Source organism: Colius striatus, chromosome Z (assembly GCF_028858725.1).
Source record: "Colius striatus isolate bColStr4 chromosome Z, bColStr4.1.hap1, whole genome shotgun sequence".
Lineage (NCBI taxonomy): Eukaryota > Metazoa > Chordata > Aves > Coliiformes > Coliidae > Colius > Colius striatus.
This window is the reverse complement of record NC_084790.1, coordinates 839,281-862,481: the sequence shown is the minus strand read 5'-3', so window position 1 is coordinate 862,481 and position 23,201 is coordinate 839,281. Positions and strand designations below refer to the sequence as shown.

The window sequence follows — 23,201 nt, the reverse complement described above, 5'->3', positions numbered from 1 at the left end:
GCGCTCCCGGGAGGGTTTGGGCTGCCCGGGGACCCTTCAGTGGGACTCCCTGGAGAGATGCGGGCAAGAGCCCGGGCGGGGCAGCTCCCGTGAGACCCCCCGCCATGGGTTTCTCCGCCGGGGAGGCCGTGGCGGCGGATCCCGGCTGAGCCGCGGGGCAGGGCCCTTCCTGCAGCAGGAACCTCCCGAGGAGACGTTTCCTCAGCCACGCGGCTCCATCGCCCCGACGGGAGGGGACAGGGGTCGCGTGTCCCCCCCTCCAGGCCGTGCCGGGGGCCGGGCAGCCGCCGAGGAGCCCGGCCCCGTGTCTGGTCGAGGCAGGAAACGGGGCGAGTCGGGCCCAGCCCGGCGCGGCGGCAGCGGGAGGCGGCGCCGTGAGCTCCGCGCCCGCCGCAGGTGAGCTCTGCGCGCCCGGGGGCTCGGGGGGCTCGGGGGGCTCTGGGGGGCTGGGGGTGGTGCGTGGCCAAGGCGGCGGCGGCTCGGGGGCTGGTGGAGGCGGGTGTGGGTGCGCTGTGGGACGGCCGCGTGGGGCCGGGGCTCAGCGGGGACCCCTCGGTTGGTTTCCTCCGGGGTCTCCGGTAGCCCGAGAAGCATCGGGAGTTGCCCTCAGCCCCTTCCCCGGGCCGTGTCCCGCAGGCAGAGCGGCCGGGGCGGCCATGGAGGCGGCGGAGGAGGCGTTGGTGCTGGTGGAATATGGCTTCGAGTACCGAGCCAAGGACGGGACCCTGGTGTCCATCAAACCCAACGAGCGCTACGTGCTGCTGAAACGCACCAACCCGCACTGGTGGCACGTCAAGAGGAGCGGGGACCCCCGACCCTTCTACATCCCTGCCCAGTACGTGAAGGAGCTGCCCCCCATCGCTAGCCCGGCCCCGCTCGACCCCTCACCGCCGGGACATGCCGTGCCAGCCCCGGGCACGGGCACAGCCACGGGCACGGCCACGGGCACAGCCACAGCCTCGCTCCCTCCCCGGCCAGACTACGAGTATCGGTTCATCGGCGCCCCCCAGACAGAGGAACCATCCAGAGGATGCTCAGTGCCCAGGAAGGACTCGGTGCCCAGGAACGACTCGGTGCCCAGGAGGGACTCGGTGCCCAGGAAGGACTTCGTGCCCAGCAGGGACTCACCACCAGTGCTCAGCTCTTTCCGGGTGCCCCCGGGGCTGAGCCCCCACACCTCTGAGCCTGTGAGACCCTCGCACTCCCTGGATGACCTGGCACGGATGACACGGGCACCAGCTGCTGCCACCAGCGTGGGGGCACACGGGGACCCCCTGGCACGCGCTCAGCCGCTGGGGAAGAGCCGCTCTGAGACCCTCTACCCCCCTGGCAAGGACAAGGACACGGGTAGGAGGTGGCAGCGGCCCAGCCACACGGTTCAGGTACAGTGACATCACCAGTACTGCCCCCAAAAGCGGTGCTGAGGGGTTGGGGGGGCAGGGCAGGACCCCTAGCTGATCCAGAGCCCCACGTCCCATGACCCCTGGCACAAGGCAGAGAGGTGGCACCCAGGGTGTCCCTGGCACCGCTGTCACTGTCAGGACCCCCGTGTCCCCTCCCTGAGCTGACCCTGGCAGGCAAACCTGAGGGTAACATCCCCCACACACAGCTTTTGCCTCCTCAGGGAGGGGGGGAGCGACCCCCACACCAAGCACCCCCCCTCTGGCACCCCCCATGCTCAGCCTCCCCTCCCCACGGGCACCCCCAGCCCGGGGTGAGGGGCTCAGGGCTCTCAGGGCTCCCACACCCCGTCCCAGCAGCGTTTCCGGGGTGAGAGGAGGCACAAAGGGTTAACAGGGAAGCGCTGGGACTCCTCCCCGGGCTGCTCCCTCACCTGGGTGCAGCACCCACTGCCGCAGGTGGGTGCTGGGTGCACCCCACCGCCCCAAAAACCACGCTCAGCCCACGCCAGTAAGTAGCGAGGGACCCTGCCCTGCTCCCCCCGGGGCTCCCCCCTGCACCCCTCCTGCGGGGACACCCGAGGGGAGGGGGGACACCCCATCTACCCACATGGGACCCCCAGAGCACCGCCACAGGCTGGGGCACAGCGGGGTGAGTCGGTGACAGCAGAGAAGGGGGGTCCCACGTCCTTGCCAGCACCTCTCTTGGGGTGCACCCGCAGCACCCTGAGCCTCAGCACCCCCCATTCGATGCTCTGAGTGCCTCGCGGGGGGGGTTATCAGAGGGAAAAAGGGGGTGTTGGGAGGGTTGTGGCGTTTCCACCCCATTTTCCACCCCTGACCTGCCTGTGGCAGAGGAACCCCGCAGCTCTTTGCACCCCGCTCAGCTGCGGGGCCGGGGGGCGCTCCCGGTGCGGGGGGCACACGGGCTCCTGCGGGCAGGGGATGGCAGAGCCGCCGCAGCCGCACCTGCAGGGGGCTCACCCTGCCTTGGCACCGGCATCACCCCGGGCCGGCACCGTCCCGCCGCGCCTCCGAGAGACGAGGCGATTCCGCCTCGGGGCCAGGCGCTGCGCTCGGAGGCGGCTCTTCCGCTGCGGAGCCGGGCAGGAAGGGCGGCGCGGGGCGGGCGCAGGCTGCGGCGCTCCCGGAGCCCCCCGCTGCCCCCCGCCCTGCCCGGTGCCCGGCGCCATGGGCGAGCGCTCCCGGAGCGGCGTGGCGCGGCTGCTGCGCTTGGGGCAGGTAGGCGGCAGCCGTGGGGGTCGGGGGAGGTGTTGGGGGGTCGCTGCCCCCCGCTTTCCCCACTGCTCCAAGCTCCCACCGCGGGTGTTTGCGCTGTGGAGGTGGCACCTTGGTGGGTGCCAAGGGATGTGTCACAAAGTGGTGAGGGGCACCCAGCACCCACCCCACCCGGGGGGACAAACCCCCAGGGGTGTGCCCGTGGGAGGGAGGGAGGTGCTGGGGGGGACTCTGTGCTGGGGGGGCTGCCATTGGCACCCCCATGTCCTGTGTTCCCAAGAGCAGGGTGGCCCCTGGCACCGGGCTTCCAGCCCCACTCGCTGCAGGGGGCTTTTGGGGGGCAGGGGGAGGGTGATGAGGGGGATGCTCAGGCTGGTCTGTGTGCGTCCCCCCCCCACTCTCCAGAGTGTCCCCAGGGTTGCTCCACCTGCTGTGTCCCCCCCTAACTGGGTGACAACAGGCAGGGCTGGGCTTGGGGACCTTTGTCCCCACGGCGGTTGGCAGGAGACTGTAAACCCGGGGAGATCAAAGGGTGCCAGGAGGGGACTCCCCACCCCTCCACATCCCAGTCCCAGGGCATGTGTCCCCCCAGCCCCCAGCAGCCCCGTGAGCAGGGCACAGCCCATGCCAGGGGTGCTGGGGGCTTTGTTGTGGGACGTGGTGCTGTGGCCTTCGGTGGGGTCAGGGTGCTGGGGCGGGTGGCAGCGGATGTGGGTGCTGCAGACGTGGGTGCAGGGGCTGAGGGTGCTGCTGATGGGTGCTGTCAGGGCTGCAGGTGTTGGGGGTGCTGACTGTTTGGATGCTGGTGGTGTAGATACGAGTGCTGGGTGCTGATGCTCTGAGTGCAGATCCTGGAGGTTCTTGTGATCACAGAATCGTTTTGGGTGGAAAAGCCCTTGAAGCTGCTGCAGTCCCAGCCCTGAACTCACCCTGCTCAGCCCAGCACTGAGCCACGGCCCTCAGCACCTCAGCTCTGTGTGTTTGGGATCCCTCCAGGGCTGGGCACTCCCCCAGCTCCCTGGGCAGCCTGGCACAGGGGCTCACACCCCTCTCAGGGAAACAGTTCTGCCTCAGCTCCAGCCTCAACTCCTGCCAGGGAGTGTCAGAGAGGGCTGCTGTCTCCCCTCAGCCTCCTCTTCTCCAGACTCAACACCCCCATCCCCTCAGCCCCTCCCCAGCCCCCTCGTGCCCCCCCAGCCCCAGGGATGTCCCAGGAGCCCCGTGTCTCACCTCACCCATCGCCATCCCCACCCCCAGGCGCAGAAGGAGCCCGAGGAGTCACCCGCCCCCATCTACCTCAACATCCAGGAGCTGCGGGAGGAGGCGGCTGCGGGGGCGGCCCCGGAGGAGCCCGGCGGCTCGGGGGGGCAGTGGGAGACCCACACGGACACGAGCACCGGCCACTTGTTCTATTACAACCCCGGGACGGGCGAGAGCACGTGGGACTGTCCGTTCGGGGAGGATGGAGTGAGTGCCGCCTCCTCCCCCGCCCCCAGCCCCGACGGGCCGTCCTGGGAGCAGCAGCCGGAGGGAGGAGGGGGACAGGCCTTTGGCTGGCAGTGGGTGGCAGGAGAGACGGCGTGGGACCTCCCCAGGGCGGGAGACGGAGCTGGCTGCCAGCAGAGGTACCCTGGGGGCACCCGGTGCGGTGCCATGGAGCAGAGGGTGAGCACCCAGCGAGGCACGGCGGGAGGGGAGGGGGAGGCAGGGGTGGGGATGGAGGGAGATGGAGGGGGAGACAGGGGTGGGGATGGAGGGAGATGGAGGGGGAGACAGGGATGGAGGTGGAGGGAGATGGAGGGGGAGACAGGGTGGGGATGGAGGGAGATGGAAGGGGAGACAGGGATGGAGGTGGAGGTGAGATGGAGATGGGGGTGGAGATAAGGATGATGAGATAAAGAGATGGGGATGGAGATGGACACAAGCTGGAGATGAGGATGGGGATGGAGATGGATGAGATTAAGATGAGATGGAGGTGGAGAAAGGGATGAGATCAAGATAGAGATGATGGAGACAAGCATGAGACAGAGGTGGAGATGGAGATGGGGACAGCCTGGGCTGGTCGTGGCTTGGGGATGCAGATGCACAAGGTTTTGTCCTGTCTCTTCTCTCCAGCCACCCACTCCAGAAACAGACTATCCTGACCTGTCAGCGGATGAACTGGAGGCTTATTCCGAGGAGAACTACTCACCTGCAGGCTCCTACGATCAGGGGGGCACTTTCTGGCTGTCCCCCAGGCCCCCTGAGGAGCTGGGCTCACCCCCGGGCTGGTATGGGCACAGCCACCCCGAGGGGACCGTCTTCTGCCCCGAGTACTTCACCCCCGACACGGTACGGGGCTGGGACTGGGGGTAGCAACACAGATGGGGGGTTTGGGGAGGTCTCCAGGGGATGGGCATCCTCAGGGACTCATGAAAGCAGAAGGCAGGGGCTGTGGGGTGCAGGGGGTGCCCAGCACCCATCCAGCACAGCGTCACCCCATCCTCCCTCCCCCTGTCCCCAGGCAGTGGCTGGTGGCCGGCAGGAACGGGCCAGCAGCGGCTCCAGCCAGGACAGCGGGCTCTTGGCCTGGCACAGCACCGTGCCAGGGCTCAGGGAGGACAAGGTCAGGACTCTGAGCAAGCAGCCTTCCCCTCCTGCCCCCTGACCTGCCCTGGCACTGGGGTGGGCAAAGCTGAGCCCGTGCCACGCTCTGCCTTCCAGCTGAAGAGCCTGGAGAAAGCCGGCGTGCTGAACAGGACCAAGACGGTGGACAGGGGGAAGAGGCTCCGGTGAGCACAGGGCACTGGGGAGGGGTCCTGGGAGGGGGAGGGACCCTGCCTGACCTCCCTCTGCTCCCCAGGAAGAACTGGAGCTCCTCCTGGACCGTGCTGGAGGGCAGGATCCTCACCTTCTTCAAGGACTCCAAGCATTCGGCTGCCGGTGCCTTGGTAAGAGCCCCAACAGCCTCTGTGGGGCCAGCACATGGGTCAGCACCCACGGCATGGGGCCAGCACCCATGGCATGGGGCCAGCACCCACGGCATGGGGTCAGCCACCATGGCATGGGGCCAGCACCCATGGCATGGGGCCAGGCAGGTGCCAGGGCACCCTAAGAGGCTCCCAGAGCAGGGAGGAAGCGGTGCCTGACCCAGCCCCTCCCCGGCGCCCGGATGCAGAAGCTCTTGCGACACCCTGCAGCGACAGCGGGAGGGGAAGGACAGGGCACAGAACCCCCTCGGGGGAGGGAACGGGGTGCTGGGCCCACAGCTGGGACAGGAGTGCTGGGGTCGGGCTGGAGGGGCCCTTCTGGGAAACAGGGAGGGAGAGAGGCTGGGGGAACAGGGGAGCGTGGCCATGGCATCCCCAAAGCAGAGCAGAGGGAAAGGGCTGATGCTCTTCCCCAAGGACTGTCCCCTCCCCAGGGGCTGTCCTGTCCTCTCTGGGGGCTCTGTCCCCTCCAACCCCATGGGATATTGCAACAGGGGCTCTGTAGCTGAAGCCCCCTCCCCTGGGTCCCTGGGCAGGGTTGGGGCTGTCCCAGGGGTGTCCCCAAGCTGGTGCCACGGCAGCAGCACAGTGTGAGACCCCAGGGCCATAGGAGGGGACAGACCTGTCCCTGAGGGGACATTTGCCCCTCCTACTTTCCTAGAGGACCCCCCCACACACCCACACACCCCCTGGCAAGGTGGGGCAGCAGCGTCCCCATCCCCTCCGGGTGGGTGCCAGCCTGGTCCCTGCCCCGCAGCGGCAGCCCAGCACCCTGAGCACCCCCGAGCACACCGTGGAGCTGAGCGGGGCCACGCTGGCCTGGGCTGCCAGGGACAAGTCCAGCAAGAAGCACGTCCTGGAGGTGAGCTGGGTGACAGTGGGGTGGGGGATCCCCACGAGGGGTCTGTGGCACGGTGGCACCCACCCTGCTCAGCCCAGCGCTGAAGGGAGCGGTGCCAGGGGATGTCCCCAGGAGGGGCTTTTCCTCCTGGGCTTGGCACGGGGAGGGGGTTTCCAGCAGCTCCCCCGCTGTGGGCATCAGTGCCACGAGCTGGCTGCCAGTTCTCAGCCACAAGCCCACACTGAGGGCACCGAGACAGCCCCCCCAACCCCACCCTGACCCCCCCCAACGCTGCCCCCCGCAGCTGAAGACGCGGGAGGGCTCCGAGTTCCTCCTGCAGCACGACTCGGAGCAGGTCATTGTCGCCTGGCACAAGGCGATCGCCGACGGCATCAGCAGGATGGTGAGTGGGCACCCACCCCTTCGCCCATCCCCTGCCATGGGCACCTGCCCGCACCAGGGGGGTCTCACGCTGCCCCTTCCCCAGGGCACCGACCCCCCTGGAGAGGAGGAGGCTGAGAGCGGGGCGGAATTCGGCTCCCGGGAATTCGGCGACGAGAGGAGGGCGGGTGAGTGAGGCACAGAGGGGAGGGAGCCCGGGCACCCTGGGGGCACCGGCACAAACCCACCCCTGGGCACAAACCCACCCCTCGGTACAAGCCCACCCCCAGGCACAAACCCACCCACAGGCACAAACCCACCCTGGGCACAAACCCACCCCTGGGCACAAGCCTATCCAGGGCACAAACCCACTCCCTGGGCACAAACCCACCCCCTGGGCACAAACCCACCTCCAAGCACAAACCCACCCCCAGGCACAAACCCACCCCCTGGGTACAAACCCACCCACAGGCACAAACCCACCCCCTGGGCACAAACCCACCCACGGGCACAAACCCACCCCCTGGGTACAAACCCACCCCCTGGGCACAAACCCACCCCCTGGGCACAAACCCACCTCCAAGCACAAACCCACCCCCAGGCACAAACCCACCCCCTGGGTACAAACCCACCCACGGGAACAAACCCACCCACGGGCACAAACCCACCCCCTGGGTACAAACCCACCCCCTGGGCACAAACCCACCCCCTGGGCACAAACCCACCTCCAAGCACAAACCCACCCCCAGGCACAAACCCACCCCCTGGGTACAAACCCACCCCCTGGGCACAAACCCACCCCGGGCAGGGGGAGGGAAGCGGCCACCCCGCCGTGCCCGCAGCTCCCTGCGGTGCCAGGAGCCCCCTCCTCCCCCCAGCCCGGCCCCTCGGGGCGCTGCTGACGTGTCCCCCCGTGTCCCCTGTGGCCGGCAGTGCCCGGGCAGGCCGTGGGCAGCGCCAGCGGCGAGAGCGAATCCAGCAAAGTGCGGAACAAGCTGCGCAAGTTCCTGCAGAGGCGGCCGACGCTGCAGTCCCTGCGCGACAGGGGCTACATCAAGGGTGGGTGCTGGGATGGGGCTGAACCCCCCCGGGGGCGCGGGCAGCCCGGGACGGAGCCGGGACGCGGCACCTCGGTGATGGCTTCGAGCGCATCCCGTCCCGTCCCTCCCTGCTGTCACGGGGGGGCGGTCGCGGGACCCTCGGGGATGTCACCGGCTGTGTGTCACTGTCCCTGTCCCCGCACCGGGGATGCCGCGGCTGATGCTCCCGTCCCTGCCCCGGGGATCCCGCAGCTGATGCTCCCGTCCCTGCGCCGGGGATGCTGCGGCTGATGCTCCCGTCCCTGCCCTGGGGATCCCGCGGCTGATGCTCCCGTCCCTGCCCCGGGGATCCTGTGGCTGATGCTCCCGTCCCTGCCCCGGGGATCCTGTGGCTGATGCTCCCGTCCCTGCCCCGGGGATCCTGCGGCTGATGCTCCCGTCCCTGCCCCGGGGACCTGCGGCTGATGCTCCCGTCCCTGCCCCGGGGATCCTGCGGCTGATGCTCCCGTCCCTGCGCCGGGGATGCCGCGGCTGATGCTCCCGTCCCTGCCCTGGGGACCCCGCGGCTGATGCTCCCGTCCCTGCCCCGGGGATCCTGTGGCTGATGCTCCCGTCCCTGCCCCGGGGATCCCGCGGCTGATGCTCCCGTCTCCACCCCGGGGGATCCCGCGGCTGATGCTCCCGTCCCTGCCCCTGGGATCCCGCAGCTGATGCTCCCGTCCCTGCCCCTGGGATCCCACGGCTGATGCTCCCGTCCCTGCCCCTGGGATCCTGTGGCTGATGCTCCCGTCCCTGCCCCGGGGATCCTGTGGCTGATGCTCCCGTCCCTGCCCCGGGGATCCCGCAGCTGATGCTCCCGTCCCTGCCCCTGGGATCCCACGGCTGATGCTCCCGTCCCTGCCCCGGGGATCCTGTGGCTGATGCTCCCATCCCTGCCCCTGGGGATCCCGTGGCTGATGCTCCCGTCCCTGCCCCTGGGATCCCGCAGCTGATGCTCCCGTCCCTGCCCCTGGGATCCCACGGCTGATGCTCCCGTCCCTGCCCCTGGGATCCCACGGCTGATGCTCCCGTCCCTGCCCCGGGGATCCCACGGCTGATGCTCCCGTCCTGGCCCGGGGATCCCGTGGCTGATGCTCCCATCCCTGCCCCTGGGATCCCGCGGCTGATGCTCCCGTCCCTTCCCGGGATACCCTGTGGCTGATGCTCCCGTCCCTGCCCCTGGGGACCCCGCGGCTGATGCTCCCGTCCCTGCCCCTGGGATCCCACGGCTGATGCTCCCATCCCTGCCCCGGGGATCCCACGGCTGATGCTCCCGTCCCTGCCCCGGGGTACCCCGTGGCTGATGCTCCCATCCCTGCCCCTGGGGATCCTGTGGCTGATGCTCCCATCCCTGCCCCGGGGATCCTGTGGCTGATGCTCCCGTCCCTGCCCCTGGGGATCCCGTGGCTGATGCTCCCGTCCCTGCCCTGGGGACCCCGCGGCTGATGCTCCCGTCCCTGCCCCTGGGATCCCACGGCTGATGCTCCCATCCCTGCCCCGGGGATCCCACGGCTGATGCTCCCGTCCCTGCCCCGGGGATCCCGCGGCTGATGCTCCCGTCCCTGCCCCGGGGTACCCCGTGGCTGATGCTCCCATCCCTGCCCCGGGGATCCCACGGCTGATGCTCCCGTCCCTGCCCCGGGGATCCCACAGCTGATGCTCCCGTCCCTGCCCCGGGGATCCCATGGCTGATGCTCCCGTCCCTGCCCCTGGGGATCCTGTGGCTGATGCTCCCGTCCCTGCCCCTGGGGATCCCGTGGCTGATGCTCCCGTCCCTGCCCTGGGGACCCCGCGGCTGATGCTCCCGTCCCTGCCCCTGGGATCCCACGGCTGATGCTCCCGTCCCTGCCCCGGGGATCCCGCGGCTGATGCTCCCGTCCCTGCCCCAGGGTACCCCGTGGCTGATGCTCCCATCCCTGCCCCGGGGATCCTGTGGCTGATGCTCCCGTCCCTGCCCCTGGGGATCCCGTGGCTGATGCTCCCGTCCCTGCCCTGGGGACCCCGCGGCTGATGCTCCCGTCCCTGCCCCTGGGATCCCACGGCTGATGCTCCCATCCCTGCCCCGGGGATCCCACGGCTGATGCTCCCGTCCCTGCCCCGGGGATCCCGCGGCTGATGCTCCCGTCCCTGCCCCAGGGTACCCCGTGGCTGATGCTCCCGTCCCTGCCCCTGGGGATCCTGTGGCTGATGCTCCCATCCCTGCCCCGGGGATCCCACGGCTGATGCTCCCGTCCCTGCCCCGGGGATCCCGTGGCTGATGCTCCCGTCCCTGCCCCGGGGATCCCATGGCTGATGCTCCCGTCCCTGCCCCTGGGGATCCTGTGGCTGATGCTCCCGTCCCTGCCCCTGGGGATCCCGTGGCTGATGCTCCCGTCCCTGCCCTGGGGACCCCGCGGCTGATGCTCCCGTCCCTGCCCCTGGGATCCCACGGCTGATGCTCCCGTCCCTGCCCCGGGGATCCCGCGGCTGATGCTCCCGTCCCTGCCCCAGGGTACCCCGTGGCTGATGCTCCCATCCCTGCCCCGGGGATCCTGTGGCTGATGCTCCCGTCCCTGCCCCTGGGGATCCCGTGGCTGATGCTCCCGTCCCTGCCCTGGGGACCCCGCGGCTGATGCTCCCGTCCCTGCCCCTGGGATCCCACGGCTGATGCTCCCATCCCTGCCCCGGGGATCCCACGGCTGATGCTCCCGTCCCTGCCCCGGGGATCCCGCGGCTGATGCTCCCGTCCCTGCCCCAGGGTACCCCGTGGCTGATGCTCCCGTCCCTGCCCCTGGGGATCCTGTGGCTGATGCTCCCATCCCTGCCCCTGGGGATCCCGTGGCTGATGCTCCCGTCCCTGCCCCTGGGATCCCGTGGCTGATGCTCCCGTCCCTGCCCCGGGGATGCCGCGGCTGATGCTCCCGTCCCTGCCCCGGGGTACCCCGCAGCTGAGGGTGGTGGGTTTTGTTTTGCAGACCAGGTTTTCGGCTGCCCGCTGCAGGCGCTGTGTGAGCGGGAGCGGGGCACGGTGCCGCGCTTCGTCCTGCTCTGCATCCAGACGGTGGAGAGGAGAGGTACCGGGGGGGCAAAGCCAGGGGGGCTACAGCCTTCAGGCTCGGGAGTTCCAGTGCAGGGGCACTGCCACCGTGTGCCACCCGCCTCGGGCATCTTCCACCACGTGGGTGGCCAGAGGTTGAAGTGGGAGCTTCCTCATCCTCACGCCCATCCCCTGCCAGGTCTGGACATGGACGGGCTGTACCGGGTCAGTGGCAACCTGGCCACCATCCAGAAGCTGCGCTACAAAGTGGAGCACGGTGAGGGCACCCGCGGGCACAAGCAGGGGGCGAACGGGGCATCCCTCCTCCCCTCCCCACGGGGCTCCTGGGGCTCTGGGAGCTGCCTGAGGTGCTCCCTCGGTCCCCAGACGAGCAGCTGGACCTGGATGACGGGCGCTGGGAGGATGTTCACGTCATCACCGGGGCGCTGAAGCTCTTCTTCAGGGAGCTGCCAGAGCCACTCGTCCCCTTCGGCCACTTCGACAAGTTCATCGCGGCCATCAGTGAGAGCTGGGGGTGGGGACAGGAGGGGAGGGGAGGGGAGGGGCTGGGGAAAAGGATGAGGACAGGGATGAAATGGGGAAGGAAGGAAATAGAGATGAAGGTGGGATCAGAATGGGGATAGAGGTGGGATGGGAAGGGAGGGGATAAGGATGGGGATGGGATGGGGACAAGGATGGAGATGGGGACATGGATGGAGATGGGGACAAGGATGGAGATGGCCACAAGGACAAGGATGGGGAGGGGATGGAGAAGGGAGGGGATAAGGATGGAGATGGGATGAGGAAAGATGGGGATGGGGATGGGGATGGGGACGGGGACAGGAGGGGAATAGGGATGAGGATGGGAATGGACACGGAGACAGGGATAGGATGGGAATGGAGATGGGATGGGGATGAAGATGGGATGGGGATGAAGATGATGGGGACAGGAGTGGGGATGGGATGGGATGGGATGGGATGGGATGGGATGGGATGGGGATGGGGATGGGGATGGAGATGGGATGGGGATGAGGATGATGGGGACGGGGACAGGGATGGGGATGGGGATGGGGATGGAGGTGGAGATGGGATGGGGATGAGGACAATGGGGACGGGGATGGGGACAGCCTCTGGGCCAGCCAGAGCCAGTCCCCCTGCCCCTGCCGCCCTGACAGAGATGCAGGACCCGAGCAGACGGAGCCGCTGCGTCCGTGAGCTGGTGCTGTCCCTCCCTGCCGCCCACCACGACACCATGAGCACCCTGTTCCGCCACCTCTGCAGGTGCCAGCCGCCCCCTTGCCCCCTCCCCTGCTCGCCCAGGCTGGCTGAGGGGCCGTGGGTGACGCAGTGGCCGTGCCCGTGCAGGGTGACGCAGCGCAGGGAGCAGAACCGCATGTCTGTGCAGAGCCTGGCCATCGTCTTCGGGCCCACGCTGCTGCGCCCGGCCAGCGAGGAGCCCCCCATGGCCGTGCACATGGTGTTCCAGAACCAGGTGGTGGAGCACATCCTCAACCACTGCAGCTCCATCTTCCCCGAGGGCTAAACCCTGCCCCCCGCGCCCGGGGGAAGGACTGGCGGCTGGCACCGGCCCGTGGGCACGCTGCAGGGAGGGGGGGTGGAGCTGCGGGCACCCCGAGTGCCCCCCTGCCAGCCCTGGCTGAGCCCCAGGGGGCTGCGGTGGGGGGGGGTCTCCCATGGATGAGGTGGAGCCCTGTGGTTGCTGATGTGGTGGCCCCAGGGTGGGAGGATGGAGGTGCCAGGTCGGGCTGTGCCCGTGGGGACGGGGGGCAGGAGCCCACCGCCGTGTCCCCAATAAAGAGCGCACTGAGCAGCGAGGATGAGGCTGTGGTGGCACCCCGGGCACACCCCCAGTGCCCTTTGTACCCAGCAAGCATGAGGGGACCTCCTCATCCCCAGAGGGCAGTGTGGGGACCGTGTGCCCTGTGCTTTGGGACACCCCTCCTGGGTGGCATCAAACTCACAAGTGCCACCCAGTCACCCTGCTGCAGTGGGGACACTTGGGGTCACCATGGGGATGATGTGGGGCACAAGGAGGACAGAATGGGACGTAAAAGGGACATCAAAGGACCTTTGGGATGCAATGGGGCCACTAAGGCATGGCAGGGACAGCAGGAGGATGCTGTGGGACAGGAGGAGGATGCTGTGAGACAGGGCAGTGGCATCTGGGGACACAACGGGGACAGCTTGGCATGTGGCCGGGATTTGGGGCACAGTGGGGGCGGTTGAGGTATGGAGGGGACAGTTTGGGGGTCGGCAGGGACACCTGGGGACTTGGGGGTGCTAGGGACACAGGAGTGGCACTTTGGGGGGTGATGAGGACACTTGGGACACAGGAGTGGCACTTTGTGGTGCAGGGGGACCCTTGGGGATGTCAGGGGGACAGGAGGGGTCATGACAGACCCTTTGGGGTGCAGTGGGGAGGTTTGGGGGCACAAGGGGATGCTTTGGGGAGCACGGGGTGCAGTGGGGACATTTGGAGGTAGCAGGAGATACTTTGGGACAGGGGATGATGCTTTGGGGGTGCGGGGGGGGCACCTTGGGGCACCAGGGGATACTTTGGGGACCCTTTGGGATGCAGTGGGGAGGGTTTGGGGACACAGTGGGACAGCAGGAGATGACTTGGGGACAGGAGGAGAAGCTTCGTGAGGGCAGCGATGGGCAGGACCGGGAGAGCCCGAGACCCTGGCGCAGCCCTGGGGCCCCCCCGGGGCGGGGCGCGGGGCGGGCCCGGGGGGGCGGGGGCAGCATCCCGCTGCCGGCCCCGCTCCGCGCCCCCCGCCCGGCTCCATCTTGTGCGCGGCCACCGCGGAGCGGCTCCAGGTGCGGGGGGGGTTTGGGGGGTCGCGGGAGGAGGAGGCTCGAGGGGGGGGTCACTCCGCCCAGCCCCGCGCAGGGACCCGCCAAGGGATGGGGGGGAGCGCGGCTTTGCGGGACGGGGCGGGACCGCGGGCGACCCCCCCGGCGGGACCCAGGGACTGGTCGCTCCTCCCCCCGCCCCGGCGCCGTGCGGGACCCCAGCAGCGATGCCCCCCCGCTCCATGGGACCCTCGGGAGCGTGTCCCCCCTTCGCGGAGTTACGGGACCCCCGGGGTCGTGAGGGACCCCTGGGAGCGACGTCCCCCCCAAAGGCTGGGCAGGACCCTCCCCCCCACATAGAGACATCCCCCCCCCCCGTGAGACCCCCGTATAGAGACATCCCCCCGCTGTGGGACCCCCCCATAGAGACACCCCCCCGCCGTGGGACCCCAAAACCTCACCAGGACTCCCCGACCCCTTCAACAACATCAGCTCCCCCCCCCCCACCCCGAGCCTAACTGGGACCCCAGACTCCCCTGGACAGCATCACCCCCCCAGACCCTTCCCAACTACATCACTCCCCCCAGAACCCCCCCAACACCACAGTCTCCCCTCCCCGACTCCCCAGCAGCAGCAGCGCCCCCCCCGCCCCCCCTCAGCTCAGTGCTCGACGTTGCACAAAAAGGATCCGACCCCAACCCATCCGGGAACAGGGACCCCCCCAGTGCCGGGGGTTGGGACATCCCCCCCCAGGGCTGTCGCATCCCCCCCAGGGCTGTCACATCCCCCCGGGACCAGGCACCAAGGGGTTACGGCGCAGGAGCGGCTTTAGCGGCCAAAATCCCTCTTAAGGCATTAATCGCAGTGGGAAAGGGGGCGGGGGGGGGTTGCGGGACGGGGCCACTGTGTGTGTGTGCGTGTGACCCCCCCGCATGTCCCCAAGCCCCGCGGGGAGAGGGAGGGGATGGGAGGGGAAGGCGATGGGAGGCAAACCGCTGCAATTGCCGGGCTTTGGGGGAAGGCAGAAGGCGGGAGTGAGGCTGGACGGGGCGGGGGGGGGTGTCGGTGCTGTGCCCCCCCTGCCCGGCGCGGGGGGGCCCCGCATGAGTCAGGGTGTAAAGGTCGGGCTGCGGCGCTCCCGGGCGGGTGCGGAAGTGCCGGTGCCCGCGGCCGAGCCCCCGGGGCAGCTGCAGGTACGGACGGGGCGGCCGCGGCTGGGCATCCCCCCACAGCCCCGCGGGACCCCCACACCCCGCGGGACCCTCACCCCGCCAACACAGGGAGCCCGCCGGCTCAGCCCCGGGCTGCTGGGCCCTGAGGCAGGAGCGGCCAGCGAGCTGCAAACCGCCACCGTGGGGATGGGGGATGTGGGGGCTGCTTTGGGGAGGGCTCAGGGCAATGGGGGCTTCTGGAGGTGCACGTAGGGATAAGGCTTTGGGGGGTCTCCGTGGCCCCATAAAGACAGGACCCCTGTAGGGACTGGGCTCAGAGGTCCCCATAAGGACAAAGCTCTGGGGGTCCTCATCACCCCATAGAGACAGGTCCTTGGGGGGGTTCCATAACCCCATTGGGACCAGGCTTTGGGGTCTCTGTAGCCCCATAGGGATGGGGGTCCCCATGGCCCCATAGAGACAGGTCCCCATAGGGATCAGACTTGGAGGGTCCCCACAGCCTCATTGGGACCATGCTTTGGGGTCTCTGTAGCCCCATAGGGATGGGGCCCTGGGGGTCTCCATGGCCCCATAGAGACATGTCTCCATAGGGATCAGACTTGGAGGGTCCCCACAGCCTCATTGGGACCAGGCTTTGGGGTCTCTGTAGCCCCATAGGGATGGGGTTCTGGGGGTCCCCATGGCCCCATAGAGACAGGTCTCCATAGGGATCAGATTTGGAGGGTCCCCACAGCCTCATTGGGACCAGGCTTTGGGGTCTCTGTAGCCCCATAGGGATGGGGTTCTGGGGGTCCCCATGGTCCCATAGAGACAGGTCCCCATAGGGATCAGATTTGGAGGGTCCCCACAGCCTCATTGGGACCAGGCTTTGGGGTCTCTGCAGCCCCATAGGGATGAGGCTTAGGGATCCCCATGAGGATAGAGCTCTGGGGGTGCCCATGGTCCCATAGAGACAGATCCCCATAGGGACAAGGCTTTGGGGGGTCCCCACAGTTCCACTGGGACCAGATTTGGGGTCCCTATAGCCCCTGCTGCATCCCCCTCGTGCCCCAGGGCTGGCACTGCCCTGGAAAAGCCCCTTGGGACTGTGTGTGGGTGACTGCCCGTGTTTTGGGGTGCAGGGTGCGTGGCGAGAGCCCGTGCAGGGGGCTTCCCAAGCCTTGGGGTGCCCCCGGCAGCGCAGCCCCCTCCGTGCCCGGATGGCAGCAAGCACCTGAGCTCCCCCCCCTGGCAGCGGGGCCCGGCCATGGAGACCGTGGTGATCGTGGCCATCGGGGTGCTGGCCACCATCTTCCTGGCATCACTGGTGGCACTGGTGGTGGTGTGCCGGCAGCGGTACTGCCGCCCCAAAGCCCTGCGGCACCGCGCCGACACCAGGTGAGCGCCCGGCGGCACCCCCTGTGCCCCTGTGCCAGGGACACCCACAGCCGGGGGCGCCTGGGAGCCCTGGCACCAGGGTGGCACCGTCCCCAGGGGTGTCCCCGTGTGTCCCCTCACTCCAGACCCATCGTGGATCTGATGGGCACAGCCGAGACGCCGTCGGAGCCGTCGGAGCTGGAGCTGGACGACGTGGTGATCAGCAACCCCCACATCGAGGCCATCCTGGAGAGCCAGGACTGGCTGGAGGATGCCTCGTGAGTCTGGGGCACCCCAAAGCATGCCCCTGCTGCTGCTGGGCACCCCCAAGCGTGGCATGGCAGAGATTCACCCCCAAAATGTATGTCCCCACTGCAGGGGACCCCCAAGCAGTGCCAACCCCACCCCAGCATGGGATGGCAGAGATTTGAGGGGTCCCCAAGGCATGGGCAGTGGATTTTGGGGTCCCCAAGGCATGGGCAAGCCCCCAAAGGGATGATCCCCAAGCTGGGGGGTGGGTGGGAGTGTGCCAAGGCTCTGGGGGCCACGGGAGCTGAGGATTTGGGGGGATGTCCCCCCACATTCACCTCCCCCTCCCTCTCCACAGGGGTCTGGTGTCCCATTGCATCGCCATCCTGAAGGTGAGTGCTGGAGGTGGCACTGATGCCACTGTGCCCCCCCTGTCCCCCCTCCCACCGTGTGTGTGTGTCCCCAGATCTGCCACACGCTGACAGAGAAGCTGGTGGCCATGACCATGGGCTCAGGAGCTCGCCTCAAATCCCCCTCCAGCCTGGGGGACATCGTGGTGGTGGCCAAACGCATCAGCCCCAGGTGACAGGGGGGTGGCAGGGCCAGGGAGGGGGTTCTAGGGGGGAGTCACTGTGTTTGGGGGTCCCCACTGTGTGCCCTGTGGCTAAGGCTGGCCCTGCTGCAGGGTGGATGATGTGGTGAGATCCATGTACCCACCGCTGGACCCCAAACTGCTGGATGCCAGGTGATGGGGGGTGATGGGGACCCTCCCTGGGGAAAGGGGAGACACCCATGGGTGTCATTTGGGGGGTTCAGGGGGGGCACACCGGCATCATACCCCATGATTTGGATGGTGGGCATCCCCAGGGGTGTCATTTAGGGAGTGGGGGGGGACACACCAGCATCCCACCCCATGACCCAGGGAGGGGGGGATGCCCATGGGTGTCATTTAGGGGTTCAGGGGGGGCACACCAACATCCCACTCCAGGGAGGGGGGGATCCCCATGGGTGTTGTTTAAGGGGTTCAGGGGGACACACCAACATCACATCCCATGACCCAGGGAGGGGGGGATCCCCATGGGTGTCGTTTAGGGGGTTCAGGGGGCACACCAACATCCCACCCCATGACCCAGGGAGGGGAGCAGAGCCGGGGAAACTGAGGCAGAGCAGCAGTGTGTGTGTGTGCGTGGGGCTGTGCGTGGGGCTGTGCGTGGGGTGACGTGTCCCCGCGTGTCGCAGGGCCGCCGCGCTGCTGCTGTCCGTCAGTCACTTGGTGCTGGTGAGCCGCTCCGTGTGCCAACAACCCTCCGCTCGCCTCTGGGTCGAGCGCTCGCTGGCAGCGGCCGAGGAGCACATGGCAGCCCTGCGCCAGGCTGCCCTGGCCACCGAATCCCCCCGCCCGCTCCCCCCCGAGCCCTTCCGCCACGAGCAGTCGCCCATCTGACCCCCCTCCCCTCCAATAAACCCCCCCGGGAGCCGCCCGGGGGCATCCCACCCCCTGCGAAGGGACGGGGTGTGTCGGGCTACGCTGGCACTGTGGCTTTTGGGATGGAGAGGGGTTGGGAGAGGGGGATTGGGAGGGTTTGGGGACGTTGAGGGGGGTCTGGAGGGGTTTAGGGGGGAAGGAGGGGAGTTTAGGGGGGATTTGGGGGGCTTGGCAGAGGGTTTGGGGGCAGGTTGGGAGGGTCGGGGGACACCGAGGGGCTTTGCGGGGGAATGGTGGGAGTGCAGGGGGCCGTGGGGCTGTGTGGCTGAGCGGGGCCGGGCAGGGGTCGCGCCGGGACCTCCCCGGGCTGAGACCCGACACACTCATCGCACCCAACGCGCTCCTGGGGGGGGGCTGCGGTCACGTGGCGGTGCGTCACGCGGCGCCGAGGGCGGGGTTACGCTCCGGCCCCTGCCCCGCCCCTTTCCGCGAGCTGGCCAATGGGAGCCGGGCAGAGCGGCGCTGTTAGCCAATGGGGGTGGGGGGCGGGGCTTGGGGGGCTGTCCCGCGGCGCGACCCTGGCGGTGCGGCTGTGACCCCGCGCGAGCTGCAGCGGTACCGGGCGGGGGGCGGCGGGGGCGGGCGGGGGGCGCTGCCGGCCCTGCGACCCGCTGCAGCGGCCGGGGGCACCGGCAGTCCTGGGCGGGGGGGCACTGGGAGGTCCGGGGGGCACTGGGAGTCGAGGGGATGGGGGTACTGGGGGATACTGGGAGCACTGGGAGGCACTGGGAGGTCCGGGAGGCACTGGGAGTCGTGGGGATGGGGGTACTGGGGGATACTGGGAGCACTGGGAGGTCCGGGGAGCACTGGGAGTCATGGGGATGAGGGGTACTGGGGGATACTGGGAGCACTGGGAGGCACTGGAAGGTCCAAGGGGGCACTGGGAGTCGTGGGGATGGGGGTACTGGGGGATACTGGGAGCACTGGGAGGTCCGGGGAGCACTGGGAGTCATGGGGATGAGGGGTACTGGGGGATACTGGGAGCACTGGGAGGCACTGGAAGGTCCAAGGGGGCACTGGGAGTCATGGCGGTGGGGATACTGGGAGGCACTGGAAGGTCCAAGGGGGCACTGGGAGTCATGGCGGTGGGGATACTGGGAGGCACTGGAAGGTCCGGGGGACATTGGGAGTCATGGGGATGAGGGGTACTGGGGGATACTGGGAGCACTGGGAGGTGCTGGGAAGCACTGGAAGGTCCAAGGGGGCACTGGGAGTCATGGGGATGGGGGTATTGGGGGATACTGGGAGCACTGGGAGGCACTGGAAGGTCCGGGGAGGCACTGGGAGTCATGGGGCTGGGGGGTACTGGGAGCAGGAGCTGAGCCCTTTCCTTGGCAGGGTCCTGGCGGCTGGGGTGGGGGGGCAGTGCCCAAGGTCTGTCCGTGCCTCAGTTTCCCCCTCCCGGTGGGGAAGGGCGCAGCAGGCGCGGGGGGGGCACAGCACGTGGGCACGGGGAAGTGAAAGTGATGTGGAAGTGAGGCGGGGGGGGGGAAGCTCATGGGGCCCCCCCACATCCTGCACCGCAGGGAGATGGCATCGGGGTGCTGCGGCTGGCACCGGGGGTGCCACACACCGCACTGGGCACCCCGGGGAACCCCCCGCAGCCCCCCAGCAGCCTGGGACGAAAGGGGAATCGGGAGCTTGGGGGGTGGCACCAGGGCGCTGAGCTGGGGGGAAACTGAGGCACGGGGGGGGTCCCGCGGGGGGTCGGTGCCCACAGGTGCCCCCGGTGCCATGAGGAGCCTCGTGCTGCTGTGCCTGGCGCTGGCTGCAGCCCGGCAGCCGTGTCCTGATGGGCAGCCCTGCCCTGCCCCCCCGGTGAGTGCCAGGGGAGGGGGACCCCTCACTGACCCCCCCTGTCCCATCCTGACCCCTGGTGAGTGCCAGGGGCTGGGGGCACCCCTCACAGACCCCCCCAGCCCTGGTGACCCCCGGTGTTGCCCCCACCCCAGGCGGTGCCCACCAGCAGCGCGGGGCTGTGCCAGGATGGCTCGCCGTGCCCCGCCACAGCCTCATGCCCGCTGCCAGGGGTGAGCATACCCCCCCTGCCTCAGTTTCCCCTTCTCCCTCTATCCTTTGGGGGGGTCTTTTCCCTTCCCCCCCGCCTCCACGCCCCTTTCTCTGCCCGCAGGACGTGCCCTGTGCCCACGGGCACCGCTGCTGCCCCCGAGGCTCCCGCTGCAGCGCCGACGGCGCGTCCTGTGTCACCTCCCCCGGTATGGCGGGGCTCAGGGGTGGGGAGGGGGGCACCAGGGGTGGGCACAGGGAGGGAGGGACACCCCTGACCCCACACCCACCCTCCACAGCCCCTCGTGCCATCCCCTGCCCCGATGGCCACTCGGAGTGCCCGGACGATGCCACGTGCTGCGTGACGGAGGGCGGCGCGTGGGGCTGCTGCCCCATGCCCCAGGTACGGGGGGGTTTGGGGGGCACGTCGTGGGGGTGGGCACGGAGCACAGGGTGGTGACAGGGGGTGTGCCTGGTGCCCGCAGGCCTCGTGCTGTGCCGACAAGGTGCACTGCTGCCCCCACGGCACCACCTGCGACCTGGCACACGGGCGCTGCGTCTCGCCCGCCGGAGCCCTGCCCATGGGCACCACCTTCCCCGCCTGGAAGCGCCAGCCCCCGGCCTCAGGTAAGGGCTGTGCCCACCCCGGGGGAGGCGTGTGGGGGCCGCAGGGAGGCGGTGGGGGCGCGGGGAGCCCGTGTCTGTGCCGTGCCACCCTTCCTTGCAGTGGTGCTGCGCCAGGTGCTGTGTCCCGACGGGCGCTCGGCGTGTCCCGACGGTGCCACGTGCTGCCGCCTGCCCACGCGCCACTTCGGCTGCTGCCCGCTCCAGAACGTGAGTGCAGAGCCCACGCTGGGCAGCCTGTGCCCACCAGCACGCCCCCAGCACACAGGACCAGGGGCCACCCTCCTCATCAGGGACTGTACCCCGCCATGCCATGCACTCTAAATTGGGCCCCCCATACCAGATTGGGCACCCCTCTGCCATGCCCCCCCGTATTGAGTACCAGGTGCCCTGCCCCTGCACCAGCCCCCTCCCCATCGCCCCCTCTATCCCTGCTGGCACTGACACTGCCCATGTCTGCCCCATGCCAGGCCGTGTGCTGCGGGGACGGGCTCCACTGCTGCCCCCAGGGCACAACCTGCGACCTGGAGCGTTCCACCTGCACCTCAGCAAAGCCCCTGGCACTGCTGCCCAAAGGTGAGAGCGCCCCCCACTGCCCCAGGGGCAGCCCCCCCAGCGCTGGGGGGCACCCCTCCAGCCCTGACTGCCCCGTGCCAGGGCGGGACGTGCGCTGTGACGACCAGACGAGCTGCCCCAATGGGAACACGTGCTGCCGCCTCAGCTCCGGGGCCTGGGGCTGCTGCCCGCTGGAGCAGGTCTGGGGGGCACCTGGGGGGGTGAGGGGGGGACAAGGACACCCTGGAGGTCACCACTTGGCAGGGGGGACCCACATTGGGGTGGGGGCTGAGGTGTCCTTGGTGGGGGGATGGGGCTGGAGGGTTCCTGGAGCTGGGGCACGAGGGGATGTGGGGCATTCAAGAGGGCACCTGTGCCCTGGGTGGGATGGGGGCTGGTGACCCTGTGGCCTGGCAGGGATGGTGGCCAGCGTCTCCTGTGCCCCCAGGAGGGACAAGGGCAGATGTCCCCTGTCCCTCTGGAAGGGATGATGCCTGCTGACCCCTTGCTTCAGGAGGGACAAGGGAGATGTGCCCTGTTCCCCCCAAAAGCAACAGTGGCTGCTGTCCCCTGTGCAGGGTGATGTCCCCTGTCCCCAGGCCCCCAAGCATGGGGCTCCCACTCCCCTGATGGCCCATGAGCATGGAGGGGAGGGGGCTGACACGCCTTTGCTAACTGGGACCAGTTTAAAGGCCTTGAGGCCACTGGGATGCTCAGGGACCATCGTGTGACCCGTGGGACACACACACAAGGATGACAAGAGGGTCCCCATTTCCCCACCCCTCCAAGTGGGGATGGAGCTGGGGGGGGACGGACGGTTTGGGGGGGTGCCCAGGGGTACAAACTGTTCTCAGCTCCCCCTCCCCTCCACGTTTTGCCCCCCCAGGCCGTGTGCTGCCCCGACCACGTGCACTGCTGCCCCCAAGGCTTCACGTGCGACCCCGAGGGGGGCAGCTGCCTGCAGGCGGCGGCCGGGGAGCGGCGGCCGTGGCTGCGCAAGAGCCCGGCGCTGAGCAGCACCCGGGCTGGGGGCGTCAGGTGTGACCAGGAGACCAGCTGCCCCGATGGCAGCACGTGCTGCCGCCTCAACCTGGGCACCTGGGGCTGCTGCCCGCTCGAGCAGGTCCGTGGGGGGCGTCCTGGGATGGTTGGGGGGGGAAGGCTGTGCCGGGGTGGGAGGGATCGTGGGCACAGGGCCATGGGGTGCTGTGGATGAGGTGGGGGGTAGATGGGTCAGAGGGTGAGATGGCACGTGGGCACCCCCACGACTGGGTGCCCCATTAATCCCCCTCCCTGCCTCCTTTATCCCACCCAGGCCGTGTGCTGCCGGGACCACGAGCACTGCTGTCCCCAGGGCTACACCTGCAACGAGGCTGCCCAGAGCTGCGAGAAGCTGCTGCTGCCCACCCCTGTGCTGCTGCCCACCCCTGTGCTGCTGCTGCCCACCCCTGTGCTGCCAGCCCCCCCGCCCAGCCGGGGTCCCCACGGCGCTGCGAGCCCCCGGGGCCGTGCCCTGCGATGCCACCCGCTCCTGCCACAGCGGCCAGCGCTGCTGCCGTGCCCCGGGGGGGGCCTGGGGGTGCTGCCCCTTCCCGCAGGTGAGTTGGGGAGGGCATCAACACACCCCCACACCCCCATTTGCCCCCCCCAGCTCCTCAAGGCCGTCTCTCCCCGCAGGGCTCCTGCTGCTCCGACGGCCGCCACTGCTGCCCAGGGGGGTCCCGCTGCCTGGCGGGGGGCTGGGGCTGCAGCCCCCAGCGCTGGGACCTGCCCCCTCCCCGCAGGGGCTTGCTCTGATGGCTCCAGAGTCACCCTCAGCCCCCCAGCCCAGCCCAGCCCTGGGAGACGCCGCTTCAATAAAAGGTTTCTAGGATAAGCCCCCTCCCCTCTGTGCTCCTCGGGGGGGGGTGGCAGGGAAACTGAGGCAGGAGGTGGAGGGAAACTGAGGCAGGAGGTGGAGGGAAACTGAGGCAGGAGCCATAGGAGGGTGGGTTTTTCCCTTTTTAATAT

At 69.2% G+C, this 23,201-nt stretch overlaps 3 protein-coding genes across 7 annotated transcripts; all 3 read left to right on the top strand.

Annotated features, from left to right (window-relative positions):
• The first annotated feature begins 165 nt into the window (after positions 1 to 165).
• Positions 166 to 12,756, top strand: LOC133628845 (rho GTPase-activating protein 27-like). Of its 3 annotated transcripts, XM_062018624.1 has the most exons (16): positions 168 to 396; positions 637 to 1,382; positions 3,897 to 4,304; positions 4,755 to 4,970; positions 5,143 to 5,244; positions 5,343 to 5,410; positions 5,482 to 5,569; positions 6,366 to 6,470; positions 6,754 to 6,852; positions 6,937 to 7,018; positions 7,764 to 7,889; positions 10,864 to 10,962; positions 11,125 to 11,202; positions 11,313 to 11,447; positions 12,101 to 12,206; positions 12,291 to 12,756. In XM_062018624.1, the coding sequence occupies exons 2-16, from the start codon at positions 657 to 659 to the stop codon at positions 12,466 to 12,468; spliced, it is 2,616 nt and encodes an 871-aa protein (XP_061874608.1). In that variant the 5' UTR covers positions 168 to 396; positions 637 to 656; the 3' UTR covers positions 12,469 to 12,756. The 3 variants fall into 3 exon arrangements, with proteins under 3 accessions (XP_061874609.1, XP_061874608.1, XP_061874610.1); XM_062018626.1 differs by lacking the exons at positions 168 to 396; positions 637 to 1,382 and adding an exon at positions 2,531 to 2,642; XM_062018625.1 differs by lacking the exons at positions 10,864 to 10,962; positions 11,125 to 11,202; positions 11,313 to 11,447; positions 12,101 to 12,206; positions 12,291 to 12,756 and adding an exon at positions 8,123 to 8,202 and having other exon boundaries at positions 166 to 396.
• Positions 12,757 to 13,736: 980 nt separating this feature from the next.
• On the top strand, positions 13,737 to 18,036 carry LOC133628858 (transmembrane protein 98-like). Of its 2 annotated transcripts, none has more exons than XM_062018675.1 (7): positions 13,737 to 13,766; positions 16,036 to 16,291; positions 16,417 to 16,548; positions 16,878 to 16,911; positions 16,986 to 17,101; positions 17,205 to 17,264; positions 17,759 to 18,036. In XM_062018675.1, the coding sequence occupies exons 2-7, from the start codon at positions 16,161 to 16,163 to the stop codon at positions 17,961 to 17,963; spliced, it is 678 nt and encodes a 225-aa protein (XP_061874659.1). In that variant the 5' UTR covers positions 13,737 to 13,766; positions 16,036 to 16,160; the 3' UTR covers positions 17,964 to 18,036. The 2 variants fall into 2 exon arrangements, with proteins under 2 accessions (XP_061874659.1, XP_061874658.1); XM_062018674.1 differs by lacking the exon at positions 13,737 to 13,766 and adding an exon at positions 14,890 to 14,935.
• A 463-nt stretch (positions 18,037 to 18,499) lies between these two features.
• Positions 18,500 to 23,067, top strand: LOC133628810 (progranulin-like). 2 transcript variants are annotated; one of them, XM_062018355.1, is made up of 13 exons: positions 18,500 to 18,560; positions 19,726 to 19,823; positions 19,958 to 20,035; positions 20,137 to 20,221; positions 20,312 to 20,415; positions 20,498 to 20,639; positions 20,740 to 20,846; positions 21,107 to 21,212; positions 21,294 to 21,391; positions 22,078 to 22,314; positions 22,507 to 22,620; positions 22,652 to 22,789; positions 22,869 to 23,067. In XM_062018355.1, exons 2-13 carry the CDS (start codon positions 19,740 to 19,742, stop codon positions 22,986 to 22,988), a joined length of 1,413 nt encoding a protein of 470 aa, XP_061874339.1. In that variant the 5' UTR covers positions 18,500 to 18,560; positions 19,726 to 19,739; the 3' UTR covers positions 22,989 to 23,067. The 2 variants fall into 2 exon arrangements, with proteins under 2 accessions (XP_061874339.1, XP_061874338.1); XM_062018354.1 differs by having other exon boundaries at positions 22,507 to 22,789.
• Positions 23,068 to 23,201: the final 134 nt, after the last annotated feature.